Source organism: Hypomesus nipponensis, chromosome 28 (assembly GCF_054491055.1).
Source record: "Hypomesus nipponensis isolate SF chromosome 28, ASM5449105v1, whole genome shotgun sequence".
NCBI lineage: Eukaryota > Metazoa > Chordata > Actinopteri > Osmeriformes > Osmeridae > Hypomesus > Hypomesus nipponensis.
In genome coordinates, this window is record NC_140388.1 from 4,335,220 (window position 1) to 4,351,972 (window position 16,753).

Consider the following 16,753-nt stretch of genomic DNA (forward strand, 5'->3'; position numbering starts at 1 on the left):
AGAGCAATATTCTTCAGTGTATGAGGCGTCCTGAATTATGTAATTGGTCAGACAAAGATGGCAAGGGTGTGCAAGACAAGGAATAGGGTCATTCGATGCGAAGGCAGTGGTGCTGGGGGCTTGTCATGGCAAGGTTGCTCATTGGGTTTTTGTATTGTAAGCTGGTTGGTAAGATTGAAGAGTTTATTACTGTGTGGGCGGAGAGAGTTGCCTTGTGCATGGTAAATTGCGAGAGGCTCTACTGTTTAATTTATAACCAGGGGTGTTCATTTGAGTTTTTCGTTTTTTTTTCTTACACTGCCTGAGATCCCACCAGAGTGGTTTAACTGGTAGGTACCTGTCAGTTTTGACTGCCCCACAAAAACTAGCATCTCTCAAGACTCAAATAAAACCTCCCTCTGTTTTTCTGTCTCTCAACCATGTACACCCACTGTCTCCTTATGGATGTCACAACAGGGCTGTGTTTTGTGTGGTGGGCGTGCTTTCTAGCTGGAGTACAGGTGTGTTATAGTGTCCAGTTCTCTCTCTCTTTCTCTCTCCCTCTCTGAATTAAATAAGAGCAGCTCTCCCCTGGCTACATTCTTTTGAATTAATTAAAGCTCAGGAGGGAGAGGAAGGAGTTCAAAGGAGAGATGATGTTCACCTAGATTAGATTAAAACTTTATCCCTGAGGGGAAATTTTCACAAAAACTCGAATGTCCCCAATAAAATTTACATCAAAAGTATCGATATAAAATAATGCTATATACACATTATTCACAGTATTTACCCCTCCAGAAAATTAAAACAAAGAGCATGGCAAATCTCTTTTTTCCAGTGTGCAATGCCTACAAGTCAGGTCAGCACTAAGTGTAAGTGTACCCACTACACCGGCTCAAGGACAAACCAACTCTTTGTCTCATGGTGGCTGGTAGTACCTGAGGAATTCTGTTGAACATTGTGGCAGAATACGGCTGTTCCTGAAGTGCTTCTATTCTCAGTCAGAATGTAGTGTAGTGGGTGTGTGGTGTTATCCATGACGGTCAATTGTTTGGCCACCATTCTCCTCACCATTCATCTCTTTGACAGTCAGGGCTGGTCCCTAAAAAAGAGCCTGCTCTCCTAATCAATGTGTTCAGTCCATCGCAATCTACTGCTCTGATGCTGCTTCCCCAGCAGACTACTGCAGAGACATGTTCGGCATAGACCTAACTTCAAAGGACCTGATCCTCCTCAGAAAGTAGGCTCTGACTTTTCTTGTACACATTCTGGTCTGTTACCAGGTTCATTTCAGTCTATTGTCCAGGTATTGAATACAATGTAGTCATTACATTGCAGAGTTAATCAGGTTAATTAGTTCACACATCAACTCACATACATCCTTAGGCGTTTTGTGTGTGTGTGTGTGTATATGTATGTGTGTGATTGTGTTTATTCCCATCAGTCCATCCATCCGTCCATTGTTATCGATAATGCCCTTGAGGGTATGTGAGTTGTGAGACCATGTGCTGGAGCTCAGATGGGGTGCTGTGAGATCTGCAGTGTGACTGGATGATAGGGCAGGACAGCATATCCAGGGCTCCTGGAGAAGTAGTGAGGAAAACCCATTTACCTGTCCTGGCCTGTCTGCATCCCACTCTCTTTCTCTCCTACTACCCCCCTCTTGTCTTTGTCTCTCTTAGCATTCACAATGCCTTACATCAAGCATCACACTCTGCATTCAAATGTCTTCCCTCCCTCCTCACTCCTCTCTTTCTTTGCTCTCTGTCTACGTGCTTGCCCTCCCTCACCCCTATGGGTAGGCTACAGCTCTACGTATCCTCCAAGCCTTCTGCTGAAAGCTATACAGTTAACTGTGCCATGGATACAGGTTTGAATGTTAGCTAGCTGCTATTGTAGCAGATGAACACGCAATCTAGAAACTGTGCTATTTAGTAGATAAAGATACTAGCCAGCTGATGGCAACTGCTGGTTTCTAAATTCCAGGATCAATCCCACTAATCTCAGCTCAACTCAATTCACTGAACACTGACACATTATCTAGATTATAGACAGGGTTGGCAATTTTGGTTTCCTGGCTGGAGATTCTGATGCCATGGGCTTAATCACGCATTTGTGCATGATTAATCACATGTATATATTTGAACTACATTTTCATTTTTTTTTTTTTGGTTTTCAGTTTATATGTGACGTCTACCCAGGGAAATACTCACATATTATTATAATACATATATGTAAACCAAATACAAGGAACATAGATTCATTCACGAATGAAAGTCAGACATCAAAACTGTTTTTTAATTGAATGTTCATAATTTTAAAATGCAATAACAAGTGTTTAAAAAGAGGAGAATCAGACTGGTAGCAAAAACCTGAAATTAACAACAACAACAAAATGAACACAAGAACCTATCCTACTCCAGACACATAGTTGTCTGTGCAAACTTTCATGGCAAATACAAATCTATTCTGATTCTTCTGATTCTGAGACATCAGTCCAAACCACTGTCAGTCCAAAAATGTACATTTATAGAAAATCCATTTAAAAAACGAACTAAACTAAATAAATGACACATTTAATCCCTGTCACTCACAAAATCATACTCCATATCTTAATAAATTCATCTGAAATAATAAGAGTGAATAACTTTCTTGAAAACGTAGCTAGCTAGCTAGAAGTTTACATAGATTACTGTAAGCTTATTCAAAACACATTTTATAGTTGGTTCATTACAAACACCTTGGGTTTGTTAAATTATTTAATCCATGTTTGAGATGCTAGTCCCAGATTGCCAGTCACCTACCTTAGTTCATGCCAGATTAGTTGGAATGGGGCTGGCTTGCAAGTTTACCAAATAAACCAGGTTTATGGGTTAGTTTGACTAATTTTCAGTTAATTTAGTTCCATAAAGCAAGTTCAACATCGTTCAAGATCAATGAATATGGAAACTTAGGCTACAAAACCAACCTGGTCCAGGGCAGGATACCTGTCTGTGTTGTTGGTTAACCGGGCGCTCCCATAACACTGACCAAACAGAAAAACTAAAATTAACCACAAGCTTTGTGCTGCCATATTTTACTTTATTAACCACTATCAGTCCAAAAATGTGCATTTATAGAAAATTAACTTAAAAACGAACTAAACTAAAAAAAAATGATACATTTAATACATTAGAAATTATAAGTGAAAAGATCAAAATATTCAAACGTTTCAATTATATGGCAGTCAATGTGATATCACATTTTTAGGCTGATGCTACATAAAATATGTCTCAATCTAAACTACCCCAATATAATGATTATATCTACATAAATAGTTAACAGTACAATTGCAAAAAAAAGTAAAGAAAATACAATTTAGAAAAGACCAGAAATATATTGACAAATCCAAATGCATCTTACCTCTATTTTCCCAATACAGAAAAAGTGTATTGGTTAAGAGTCTATATTTAAAACGTCAAAAAAAGTTATCTTAGATGTGCTTATTGGGTGTATGGTTAATTAGTGAAATCGACAGACAGACAGGCAAAAGACAGTATGCCTGTCTACTTGTATCTGTCTGCCTGCCTGCCTGTCTATCTGTACACATAGTCCTCTCCACTACACACACACACACACAGACACCCATACACACACACAGACACCCATACACACACAAACACACACATACACACAAACACAGTCCTCTCCTGCAGACAAGGTCTGTTGATGATTATTCAAATTCACCCAGCAGGCCTTTTATAAGTAGCTTTGTGTGAAACAGCCCTCATCATCTCTGATTCGCTCCCTTTTTCTCCACCCAATGTTTCTACTCTTTCTTCCGCTTCTCCCCCCCTCCCTCTTTCTCTCTCCACCCCCACCCTCACCCCCACCTCACCCCTCCCTCTGACTTAGTTAATCATACAGGAGAGTTCCTGCTGGTGGATTATAATATTCATTTATACAGAGAGGCTTTGATGTCCCCTGCCACCCCTCTCCACACTCTGCCCCCCCCCCCCCCCATCTTCAGTGCAGTGTAAGCATTTATCCTTCTCCTCTATGCTTTCCACTAGCTTGCTACATCCCACCATATCCCTCGATATCTCTACGTGTATGTAGTGCAGAGCAGGGCATGTGATAGAGCATGTGTGTGTGTGTGTGTGTGTAACAGAGATCTGGGTGTGTGGAGGAGGGGGGGGGGGCACTGACCTCACACACAGGTCTCAATGTTGTCACACTTGATGATTGTATTGATAAACAAACACACATACTACACATGCATGCACGCACACACGCCACAAACACATGCACACTCTTGCTGTACTCGTTTTGTTAGATCATGTTCGTGAAGGACCACATTTCGTATTTAATCAGTAATGGTACATGCTGGATCTGTGTGTGTGTGGGGGGGAGAGTTTAAGCCTTGGGGTTGTGTTTTAGCTTAGTGTGCCCTAATCTCTATATATAGCCTGTAGGACCCTCTCTCTCCTCCCTCACCCTCTCCAACTATCACCCCACCCCACATTCCCACGGAGCTGCACTACCTTACACAGCTCTAATACAGCAGAGGAGAGGGGTAGCAAGCATGATCAGAGGGGACAGGAGAGAAACAGACAGAAAAATAACAGTGTTTGAGAAGGCAGAGCAGAGAGAGAGACAAAGAGAGAGAGACAGAGAGAGAGAGAGAGAGAGAGAGAGAGAGAGAGAGAGAGGGAATGACGTTGAGTTCAAGGCTTAGTATAAAGTGTATTTTTAGCGTTGTCAAGTGTGTGCGCTGGGCAGGCATGTTGTGAGAGAGTATGTGGTTGTTTGTGTGGCAGTGTGCGTGTACAGTAAGTTCTAAGTTCATGGATGCCAGCTGTGAGTTTATGGACAGTGGAAGTGAGCGTTAGGCCACGCCCTCTTTCCCCTAATCATGGATGGCGTTAGCAGCGAGCTGGTGATGAAGTTACCTGGGCGACCGCACTCTCTGGCCGCCGGCAATGGCGTGGTGGGGGGTTTTGGGGAGGCAGTGGTGCTCAGACACAAAGAGGTTCACCACTTCTTCCTGGTTCCCTTCAGGGAACAACCGATATTCAGCACGCGGGCGCACGTCTTCCAGATCGACCCGAGCACCAAAAGGAACTGGATGCCCTCCAGCAAGCACGCCGTCACCGTCTCTTACTTTTACGACAGCACCCGGAATGTCTACCGGATCATTAGCTTGGACGGCACCAAGGTATGCTACTACCTCTTTTTTTGCTTTCCTGTCATGCTCATGTCTGCTCTGGGGAGAGACAAATCAAACTTACCTCATGAGATGGTTAACATCAGGCTGGGCAGCACCAGTTCATCCATGTCGAGTGCTGCATGAATGGAACTGGTTTTGTTTCACTAAATGAAATGGAACAGCTCTGAGACAAATCAAAATACGTTTAACGTGTTAACAGCACAGGACAGCCCTGGTCTGGACTGAGTCAGTTCATACAGCAGAGGTGTGTATGTGTGAGGAGGAAAGAGGAGAAGGAGAAGCAGAAGAGCACTGGGGAGAGGGGGCAGTGATGGCCAGTGATACCCAAGACCGACTTTTCTCTCTCTCTAACACCCTCACACGCACACACACACACGCCCACACACACCCACAACCACACAGTCACAGCCCAGACTAGGGTCCGTGTCGATCCGGGAAATTGAGGTGCAGTAGAATGAGGCCGTCCCTGTTGCTGTGTTCTCATTGTCAGGGAGACCATGCCATGGTGATCATACTCTCACTGATCAAATGCCTACTCATCAATTCCATGACGTAACTACCACAACACACACACATATTCTCTCTCTCACACACACACACACACACACGTACACACTTTAATACACACTCTCACACACACACAGTCACACATGCACTCATGCGCAGACACATGCTGTGCACACATAGCTCTTAGTACCTTTGGCAACCTACTGTAATCACGCTGTATTGATAAGGTTCAAACCAGACCACAGTTCCGTGACTGTACAGTAACAATCAATGTATAGCCAATCTTTTTTGTAATATTTTACTGTTTTATGCAATTGCTAAAAAATTTTTTTTAAAGCAGGGCTCTCAACTTACATTAGTGTAACACAATTCACAAAACCATACACCCGAGGTTCAGAACACCTCCACTGTCCTGCAAAATGAAGCACTGCATTCAAAACTACTGAAACACAAGAGAAAACGTTTGCACCAAATGGCACACGCTTCATATTTCCAGAAATGTGTTCGACTAACAACACACCTTTGGGCTTGATCAAAAGTACTATGAGTGAGCGTTGTCATAGTAGTGGTTCTTTATGCAGATAATTCTGCCACGATAGATTGTTGCAGAAAGTTTACAGAAATATGTGCAGAAACACTGTTGAAACAAAACCTTTTTATTTTTCCCCACAACAAATGACTGCAACATACTGTATGCACAGCACATTCAGTATACAGTATACAGACAGTTGTGTGAACCGAAAATATGTTCTATGACAAATCTATGTTAAATCCGAGAAGAAGAAAAACGGAGTAAAAACATATTTTTCTTTACAAGTTCCACTCTGTATACCTCTCACGCTTCCTCCCATGCTCACCCTCCCTCTACCTCTTCTTTTGGCTGCAATGTTGGCTCCCACTGTAGGTGTAAAAAGTACTCACCTGTTGTCTTTTTATAACGCTTACATCCTGATTTATGAGTCAACAATTTAGAAATGAGGTCAGATTCCTGTGTCTTATTAGCCTGACGTTGTCATACTCATAATTCTCGTCAGAATATGATTCTGAAAACTCTCCGTTGGGCTGTGACTACGGGGCGTTTCAACCGAACTCGTAAAACAAATGCCTCTTCGCTCAATTGGATAGACCTACAACCAATCAGAGCAACGTAATATGTTGTTTGTTGAAAACGAATTCAACCCAAGGGCTCTTTCGTGACGTTGTTGATTACGTTACTGTTGATCATCTATCCATCATCGTATAAAGCCTGTCCTGGCAATTTCCTTGGTCCGCCCAGATCCTGGTTTTATGTAGTTGTTCCCAATACGAGACCCTCCAGACCCAACTTCCCAACCAAATCTTTTTGTGGGTTGGGCTGGCAGCCAGGCTAGTGTCTTATGTAGAGAACTGAGTGCAGTGTGTTGCAAAAAGTGCCGTGATGAATTGCAAATGGGGTGCAAAGCAGAAAATGTATTTACAGTTTTGGAGACTCAAGCTAAGGTTTTGCTCTCTGATAATTGTGCTTTATGTGTCTTTTTAGTGTGTTTGCAATTGAAAAAACTGTACGTGTGGTTGTGACTGTACACATGGTATTCCAGTGTAATGAGTGTTTGTGTGTGTATGTAAACTCAGTGATTCAGTATAATGTGTGTGTGTTTGTGTGGGTCTGTGCTCCTCTAGGCCATCATCAACAGTACCATCAGTCCCAACATGACGTTCACCAAGACCTCACAGAAGTTTGGTCAGTGGGCCGACAGCAGAGCCAACACAGTCTATGGGCTGGGCTTTTCTACTGAACACCACCTAGCTAAGGTACACCTCTCTTCCTGTATCTCTCTGTCTCTCTGTCTACATATCCATCTATCTGTCTGTTTGTCTGTCAGTCTGTCTCTGTCTATCCTTTCTCTCTATATATATACTCTCCTTTCTCCATCTTTACTTCTCCTTTCGTTGTTAGCCTAATGAGGCATTGTGTGTGTGTGTACAAATACACGACACGCACACATACACAAGCACACATACTCACACAATGAGAGATATGTGTGATAGAAGTCTAGAATGTTAATAATGGCCTGAGACTTGCGTCCCCCACCAGACAGGAGGACAGGCAGATAGGTAAACAGGCAGACAGACAGGCAGACACACAGATAGCCAGGTGGGCTGGCAAAGAGACAGACAATATCTCACTAGTGAAATAGCACGTGAGGACTGTATCGTATTCATTGTGCCTGCTCATGACAGCAGCCTTCTCCGGCCTACCACTGCTTATTACAACACCATCATGACCCAAGTCACCATGCTGAGTGTGTGTGAGTTTGTTTGAGTGTGTTTGTGTGTTAAGTATGTGGGAGAGAGTGTGTATGTATGTGTTGTTGTCACTCTCTGTGACCTATATAGCTCACATTACCACTGATGTATTATGGGATGGGACCCTCATTCCAGTGCCCTACCAGTCGTTGCCAGCAACCACCTTGCCTTAACACTAACCAACTATGGCACACTGTGTGCCTACATATGTGTGTTTGTCTGTGCTTGTGTGTGTATGTGTGCATTTATTTGCAATAAAGAGATGAGTTCACTTATAACAAACACAAACGTAGTTGTGAAGCTGACATGTGACCTGACTTGACCCTTGACCTCTGTCCCTCCAGTTTGCAGAGAAGTTTGCAGAGTACAAGGAGGCTGCGCGCCTAGCAAAGGAGAAGAGCCTGGATGGAAAGATGGAGCTGGCGACATCGCCCTCCCAGGTATCTATCTGCCTGCCTGCCTGCCTGCCTGCCTGCCTGCCTGCCTGCCTGCCTGCCTGCCTGCCTGCCTGCCTGCCTGCCTGCCTGCCTGCCTGCCTGCCTGCCTGCCTGCCTGCCTGCCTGCCTGCCTGCCTTCCTTCCTTCCTTCCTTCCTTCCTTCCTTCCTTCCTGTCTGACTGTCTGACTGTCTGACTGTCTGCCTGTCTGTCTGTCTGTCTGTCTGTCTGTCTGTCTGTCGTCTTCCTGCCTGTCTGTCTGTTTGTCTGCTAGCCTACTAGTTTGTCTGTTTGTCAATTTGTTTGTATGGTCTGGGCTGACCTCTTACATCTGTGTTACAACTTCCTGTCTACGTTTGGCCTCTAGGAGTCTCCTGTTGACCTTTCGTCACCGCTGACCCCTGTTACCCCACCCACCATGGAAAACATTAATGGCACAGATGACCTCTGTGACATCACACCGCCCCCGGAGCCACGCCCAGAACCTGCACAAAATGCACTGGCGTTTGCACACAGGTAATACACACACACACGCACACACAGAAACACACACACACACTGAACCAACACGATTTGACGCTTCTAATTGTTTGAAATCGTAAGTTGTCTGTGTGTGTGTGCAAAAAGATGCATGTATTTGTCGACAAGGCCCTGTCTCCTTGTTTCCTCTCCTCTCTCTTAATCCGGCTCCTGCCTTCCTTCTCCTGTTTTTCTGCCTTCTCTCCTAACTCTGCTTCTGTCTTGGTTTTTGTAGGGGCCAGTGCAAGGCCTTTCAGCTGTGCTCTTTCTGACTGCGCTGCTCACCAACAGACACAGTTAGCACTGCTGCTCCCCTGTCTGATCAGTCTAACACAGTTAGCACTGTAATATTCTCCACACAAAGCAGGGTCTGTTCCTCCGAAGTTGTTTATAAGTCGCCTGTTTACTTTGTTGTGTTGACTGAAGTTGGGAGGAAGGACGTCACAGGGATGATGTTACAGTTTAATGACAGTTTAACAAGCTAGTATGATACAATAAGTATATTTTGTATATCTATGTGTTAAGGTGTATGAGTGCATTACTCAGCATGGTTCAAATAGGGTGTTTTTTTCCGGTTCTAGTGTGGTCTGCTAACACATCTTAAACCATGTGAACTTTCTGCTTCATGGTGAAGAGTGTAGAATACCAATACCCAGACACACATTATCCTATCACTGACCTGTACCCAGACACACATTACCCTATCACTGACCTAGACAGACATTATCACTGACATGTCCACGAACACACAAGACCCTATCACATGTATTGTTCCTGAATGATGTTTGGTATGTGCGCATGTGTTCTTGAGCATGTGTTCGGCTCTGTGGCATGTTGTTAATGGTTTATAGAAGCTGCAGTTATGTCCCTGAAGCTCTCACCTCAGTATTATTGAGCAGAGTCAGAGATGTTATACTGATAAATGTATTATATTAAAAATGTGTGATTCAGCAGCAGATATTTTGAGTGAGTGTCTGTTGTAGTCATTCTCCTCTGTGAGGTTGTGAGGTTTTGCCCCACAAGGTGTCAAGGAGGCATTTATATAACTCTTATACAACGCAGAAGAGTAGGAGGATGAGAGAGACGGAGAGAGGGAGGGAGAGTGTGGTAGTGAGAATACGTGTGTTAGAGTCGGAGAGCAGAAGAGTGCGCTTGGGAGAGAGATGGGGGGGAGAGAAAGGGAGAGTGTGTGTGTGAGAGAAAGAGAGAGAGAGAGAGAGAGACAGAGAGGAAGAGAGTGTTACAGATGGAGAGGCGTAGTGAGAGGGAGGACTGAGGGCTGCAGTGTGTTAGCAAGTTATGAGTCACTGACACCCCCGAATGCAGATAAACAGCACCAAAGCACTGTTGCTGCCAGATTGTAGTAAGGTTGTGTATGAACACACTTCTTATGCTATCTCCAGAGAGCAATGACCTTTCTCCTCATGTTTGCCTTTGTGTAGCTGTAACCTGCCCAGTAACACATCCGTCTAACTGTGGTGAACATCAATTAAACATGTTAATAATCTGTCCATGTATTATTGGTTGTTTTTTTTTAGCACATATAGTTCAGTTGTTTTGTTCTACGTAACAATGTTTGGTACTCTGGTTTGACTTAAAGATAGCTGTGCAGGTGTGCGTGTGTGTGTATGTGTGGGTGTGTAGTCAATGTGTGTGTGCTGTTTTGCTCACTTCTTTGGTGTAAATCAGCTGATGGAGGTAGAATCGATGTATATGTGGGAGAGAGACCTGACCCCCTCAACTCTGTCAAACACACACATATACATATATACACTAGGACACATACCTCCTTCCAGAGACACACATACACACACACAAACTCTCTCACACACACACTCACACTCCCTGTTATACACACACACACAGTGCCTTGTGAGCTGGCAGCTTACTGGTCCTGTGTGTCTGTGGTGTGATACTGTGAAACGTCCAAACAGCCACCCCCCCGACCCCCACCCCTTACCCCCTCCTTACCCCCACCCCTTACCCCCTCCTCCCCCCAGAATGACAGACATGGAATTTCATAAGCAGACATGTTTTTATTGACAACTTCCAGATTTAGATACACACATACTCTTTCTCTCTTTCACACACACACACCACACACACACACACACACACACACACACACACACACACACACAAACACACACAATAAAGGTGCATTAAAACTCTTACACACTGGCCTCCACACTCAGTAGGCGGTAGTGTGGTTTATCCAGCTGCTTGACAGAGCGGTGGGGTTCCCTGCAGCTCCAGGACTGTTTGGAAATTTCTAGAAGGCTGTCTGGCATGGCCATGGTTACCTGGTTGCCTACATTGCTGATGTGTGTGGTCCAGCAGGCAGGGTAGGCAGAGATGATGCCAGGGCTTGGCGTGAAGGAAGGTGTAGGCGTGTGCTGGGGTGGATAAGCAGAGTCACTGACGATGTCATTCATAGATCCAGGACGTCATTGTTGAGTAGGTCTCTGTTGTCATGGTGATCCCATACACTTTAGTTTACAACTCTGGGATGGTGTTGAGAGGGAGGAGCACACTCTCACACACACACTCACACATTTACACAGACAGACACACACACACCAATATGGACACGAAGACTTATGAATGAGAACTTCCATGAAGTAGCAAAGTTAACCCAGTGAATTATCATCAGAGTAATGCTACAAGGACATGCTGTAGCTTCCTATGCTGGGGGTCAACAGTCAGGAAAACAATCTGTCAGAGTTGTTCTTCCTGGAGTCTGAGAACCATCAGTCTGAGTCAGAGTCTGAGAGCAATCACTAGCTTCTCCCAACACTCCTGACACTACCAACACTCTCACAGACACACACACACAAGAAACACACAACCCTAAACCTTCCGACACTGGACTTATTCCTGACATAGTTAATACACAACAAACAGTTATCCTCAAATGCACATAGTAAGCATGATCATATGAATCCCAACCTATATCCACATTGAGTGTAACTCACTCGCTAACAGCTCTAATTCTCAGAAAACAGATGATTTGGCTGACAGAATACATTTTTTGTCAAACAATAAGTAGAAAACTGTTCACTTACCATTCTACCTCTCTCTCTCTCTCTCCATCTCTCTCTCTCTCTCTCTCTCTCTCTCTCTCTGTGTCTCTCTATAGCTCTCTGTCAAGCTTTATCCATTCATCTATCCTCTTTTCTCCGCCTTGCTCTCCTCTTTTCTCCATTTCATCATCTTGGTGTTTCTCTCCGTCTTGTCTCGGTGTGGGTATGCAAGGTTTTTACTCTGGTTCTGTGGTGACAGCCTTGCGGTGGGTGTATGTGTAGGAAGATGTGTTGTCTCCTGTGACTGCGTCACTCGCACTTACATACAGGCTCACTGACATCCATGCAGGGGTTGGTTGGGTTGTGTAAGAGGCGAGGTGGGAGTGAATTAGATCTCCTCTGTGTGTATGGAGTGGGCGTGAGCCCATGGTGGAGATGCCTTTGAGAGAGGCTGAGAGAATGTGTGTATTATAACGCTGACGCTGCAGATCATCTTGAAAGCAATACCATTGTGTGTGTGTGTGTATGTGGTTATGTGTGTGTGTGTTCACGCTCACTCATTCTCGTACCCTCTTTTTCTTTCAACCCACCTCTTCCTGTTTTCTCACTCTCCCACACAGACCTTTATTTCCCTCTCTATCCGTCCCTCTCTCTTCTCTGTGTGTGGCCGAGATTAGGGTGTCAGATTCAGTCAGTCAGACCTGGGCTATAATCTGAGATTAGGTCCAGAGTGCAGACAGATGCTCAGACTGCAGAGCCGCTCTGTGGTCTTCTCATGGTCTAATCTAAGCGTATTTGTGTTATTTCCTCTCTCCTCCTCTCCTCTCCACCTCACCTTCCTCCATCTCTTTCTCTCTCTCTCCCTCCCTCCTCCCCTCTCCCTCTCCCCACCTCCTCCTTCCCCCCTCCTTCTCCGTTCCCATCGCCCCTCATCTCCCTCAGTCCCACCATGACTAAGCACTGGGAGGCGGAGCTGGAGGCGTTGAAGGGAAACAACGCCAAGCTGACGGCAGCTCTGCTGGAGTCCACAGCCAACGTAAAGCAGTGGAAGCAGCAGCTCTCAGCCTACCAGGAAGAAGCTGAGAGACTGCACAAACGGGTGAGGTGTGGGGGGAGGAGGGGGATGGGTGGAGGTGGGTGGGTGGGTGGGTAGGGAGGGGAAGAGAAAAGCTCTACAGCATGAGCGTGAGTGGGCGCAGGGAGAGATGAGCAGGGGTGAGGGTGAAGAGGGATGTTCCCAACCCGGGTTCTCTCTAACTGCAGGTGACTGAGCTAGAGTGCCAGAACATCCAGACTCCTGTCATCAAAGCCCAGAAAACAGAACTGAATGAAACCATCGAGGAGCTCGAGAATTCACTGAGGGACAAAGAGGAGGTTAGTGTCTGTGTACATGTGTTGGTGTGAGCAGGGGCGGTTTTAGGCACGGTTCGACCGGGCAGCCACCCTGGGCGCCACGAAGTTAGGGGCGGCATTTTCCGCTGAGAGGGGCGGCTTTTTCAGCAATTTGTGTGTTTGGCCAATAAAGGTATTGCAGTTTTGTTCGTGCCACTCGTTCTGTGTACTCTTTTGGGGCGGCCAACGGGGGCGGCACAGGAATTCTTGGCGCCAAATGTGCTAGGACCGCCACTGGGGGTGTGTGTGTGCGTGTGTTTGTGTGTGAATGCTTGTGACCATTTTGTTCTAATCGCTCAAACCCATCTTTCAGGAAATGGAACGGTTGAAAGAGGAGGTAGAGAATGTGAACGACCTGCTGGAACAGAAAGACTCCCTTATACAGAAACTGGAGGTGAGATTTCCTGTTTCACGCCATCTCGACCAAACACCAATGTTTGTCTCTTTACGATTCACAATGGCCAATCAGCATGCTCTGATCTATTACACGCCAGTCAGCATGCTGTGATATTACATAAGGCAGGTCTATCCATGACTGACAGCCACTACTGGCTTACATGTTCTTAACAAAATGTTATTGGTTAGAAGATGATCCAATCATCTTTTTTTACAACTACCAATGAGAGTGCCCCTTGGCATTCCTTCAGATTCCAGACTCCAGAGAAGATAAATAAACCTGAGGATAACCAGACTTCCTCATCAGATGAACCATGTTTCATTGGGCAGTCACACTGTAGCAGTGTGTCAGTCGAGTAACAATGTATTGTCTATTAAAACGTAGGGTTGGGCAAGGGACCAAGGGGCAGCAAAGAGGGGTGAGGACCGTAAGATTTGAACTTTGGGAAAGTTGGTAAATGTTTACTAAACATTTACCAACTAAAGTTTTGGTACTGTAGTTGATTTTTCTCTGCTGTGACGTATGCAGCTAACAAAATGTCCCCCGCTAACGATCCCTCACTCTTCCAGGAGACAGAGCTGCGAGGGCGGGTATTGGAGGAGCAGCTGGTTGGAGCTGAACAGCGATTGGAGGAGAGTCAGGAGGATCAAGAGAGTTTCAGGAAGTCCCTGCGTACGCTGCTGGAGCTGCTCGATGGGAAGATCTTTGAGCTGACGGAGCTGAGAGACACCTTGGCCAGGCTGATAGAGGAGGGCAGCTAGAGACAGTGCCCCCTATGGATCTGGAGGCATACTTTACGCACATTACGGAGCCAAAACCCCTCCTCTCCCTGCTGCCGCCCAGCTTGGCAATGTAGTAAATCACACACTTGAGAGCCCTGGACTGGATCAAATACATACGTTTTGAATGTATTTGAGGTGTGATTGATTTAGGTCAGATTTAGTCTTTATGGAACTGTTCAATTGGTTTGGTTGTTTGAAATGACCAAGTCAAGTGCACCTCAGTCACAAAGCCACTATATAATCATACTGCCCTTCCATGGTACTGCTCAGGTCCCCACAGAGGGCAGCTACACTGGAAAGTGGCTTCCAAATACGCCACTGTACCCCCAGCCCCCTTAGCCTCCAGCCCAGCCCACACATCAGTTCATAAATGTCTAATCCCCTAAATGAGCCCTCTGATTGGCTGGCACTTTGAATGATCTCCTGGTCACAGACCAATAGGAGAGCTGGATGTAGTTTGTGCCTGCGACGGGTTTGGGCATCATCATTATCAGCCAGAGAACTATGCCTGTGCAGCACCACCTACTGTCAGAACACAGGAACTACACCACAGCTGGCATGAGGAGTAAACCACACCACTGCTCTGCCCCTCTGCGCAGGAACAGGGGCAGTCATACAAAACATAATTACCATCAAGCTTGTAGAACACCAGCTGTCAAAGGCAGTGATGCCGGCAGAGTAGTGTGTAGGGAACAGGACTGAGAGGTCAAAAGCTACTATGCTAGCTCAGCCTAGTTTAGCACCATGCTATCTGAGCCTAGCTTTGGTGAGTCCAGCATCATGCTATCTTAGTCAATCTCTTGTGAGGCTAACAGCATGATAGCTGAGCTTCGGTGAGGCTAACAGCATGCTAGCTGAGCTTCGGTGAAGCTAGCAGCATGCTAGCTGAGCCTAGCTTCGGTAAGACGAGGAGCAAGCTGGTTCTGAAGCAGCCTTCCTGCTCTGAGACGTTGTATACACCTGGAGTGACCTAATCGTTGCTACGCACAGCATCACATCCCCCACTCCGGCTTCTGGACAGAGAAAGGCTCCTAGGAGTTAAAGTTCTGTTTACATGCTTGTTCTCCTCAGGAGATGGATATGATGAGTTTGACAGTTGTAGGATCTTCCCGAAATCTTTAATCCCACCAGCGAATCCTACTCAGTAATATGAGGAGCTGCAGCAAACTCCCGCTCTCCACCTCACGGAGAGCACACACCCTGTCTTCCTGCCAAGCTTCAGGTGGTGTGTGTGTTGAGTGTATGTGTATGGAGCTGAACAATTGAAGTGGCTGCATTGCTATAAATCTTTCAATGAAGTTGATACTCTATGAGATGAGTTATTCTCCTAATAGTGTGTGTGTGTGTGTGTATGGAAGCCTTCCACCGTGTGTGTGTGGACACACACACACACACTGACTGAGCAATACCAGATGTTTTCTGGAAGACATTTCAATCGAAATATCAGGTACTTCATTTCACAGTAAACAGGAATACTGCAGCTCTTGGGCCCTCGCTGTTCTCCTCGCCCCCCCCACACTGCTGGGTTCTAGACTTTTATACAGGTGTTGATATACTATCTTACGTAGGTACACCACTGTTCTCTGACTGTTCAGTTGGACTGAGAACACAACAGAGGATCCTTCCATGCTGTGAGGGGACACAGACGACTGGAAGGACAGTCTACAGCGTGGATGAGCTTGATCTTGTTAACCATGAGGTGATGTGAACAGATCTGTTTTCACAGAAGCAGACAATCTGTTCATTCACCTGTTTTTGTAACTTCTGGTATTTCATGTAGTAACTGTTACTGTGTAAAGGTATGAGACGACTGGCAATATTTTTGACTGATTAAAGTAATTTTGAATTCCTAATTATGCTATCAAAGAGGTATCTCAGGAGCAGGATGCTGGTTAGGTGTGGTGCAGTGTGTCTGACGACCAGGCTCGACCATGACACCACAGGATGAAGTTTATTCAAGTTAATTTAGAGAGTACATAGGTGGAGCTGACTGTGGGGTGAATATTAAAACTTGAAAGATTACAAATATTTTCAAATATATTCAAATACAGTGGTGATGGATTAAAACAGTGTGGTGTTTTTGTTCACATAAAACCACATCCACTAACTCTGTCTTGTCAACACAGCTTTGTTTGTGTGTCATCAATGAGACTTATGTGGAATGTTCTCCAAAGGGTCATTCTATGGTTCCAGAAGATTCTATAGGGCAGCCATTGTTCCAGG

General features: G+C 45.3%; 1 protein-coding gene across 1 annotated transcript; it reads left to right on the forward strand.

Moving 5' to 3' along the window:
- The first annotated feature begins 4,533 nt into the window (after positions 1-4,533).
- homer1b (homer scaffold protein 1b) lies at positions 4,534-16,637 on the forward strand. Its single transcript, XM_084694725.1, has 8 exons — positions 4,534-5,176; positions 7,355-7,486; positions 8,326-8,421; positions 8,785-8,933; positions 12,902-13,058; positions 13,223-13,333; positions 13,665-13,745; positions 14,318-16,637. The coding sequence occupies exons 1-8, from the start codon at positions 4,874-4,876 to the stop codon at positions 14,507-14,509; spliced, it is 1,221 nt and encodes a 406-aa protein (XP_084550851.1). The 5' UTR covers positions 4,534-4,873; the 3' UTR covers positions 14,510-16,637.
- Positions 16,638-16,753: the final 116 nt, after the last annotated feature.

Coding starts and splice junctions, on each gene's coding strand:
- homer1b (XM_084694725.1), top strand. CDS start 4,874: ATGGATGGCGTTAGCAGCGAGCTGGTGATGAAGTTACCTGGGCGACCG. Junction 5,177..7,354: donor TTAGCTTGGACGGCACCAAG/GTATGCTACTAC, acceptor GTGCTCCTCTAG/GCCATCATCAACAGTACCAT. Junction 13,746..14,317: donor CCCTTATACAGAAACTGGAG/GTGAGATTTCCT, acceptor TCACTCTTCCAG/GAGACAGAGCTGCGAGGGCG.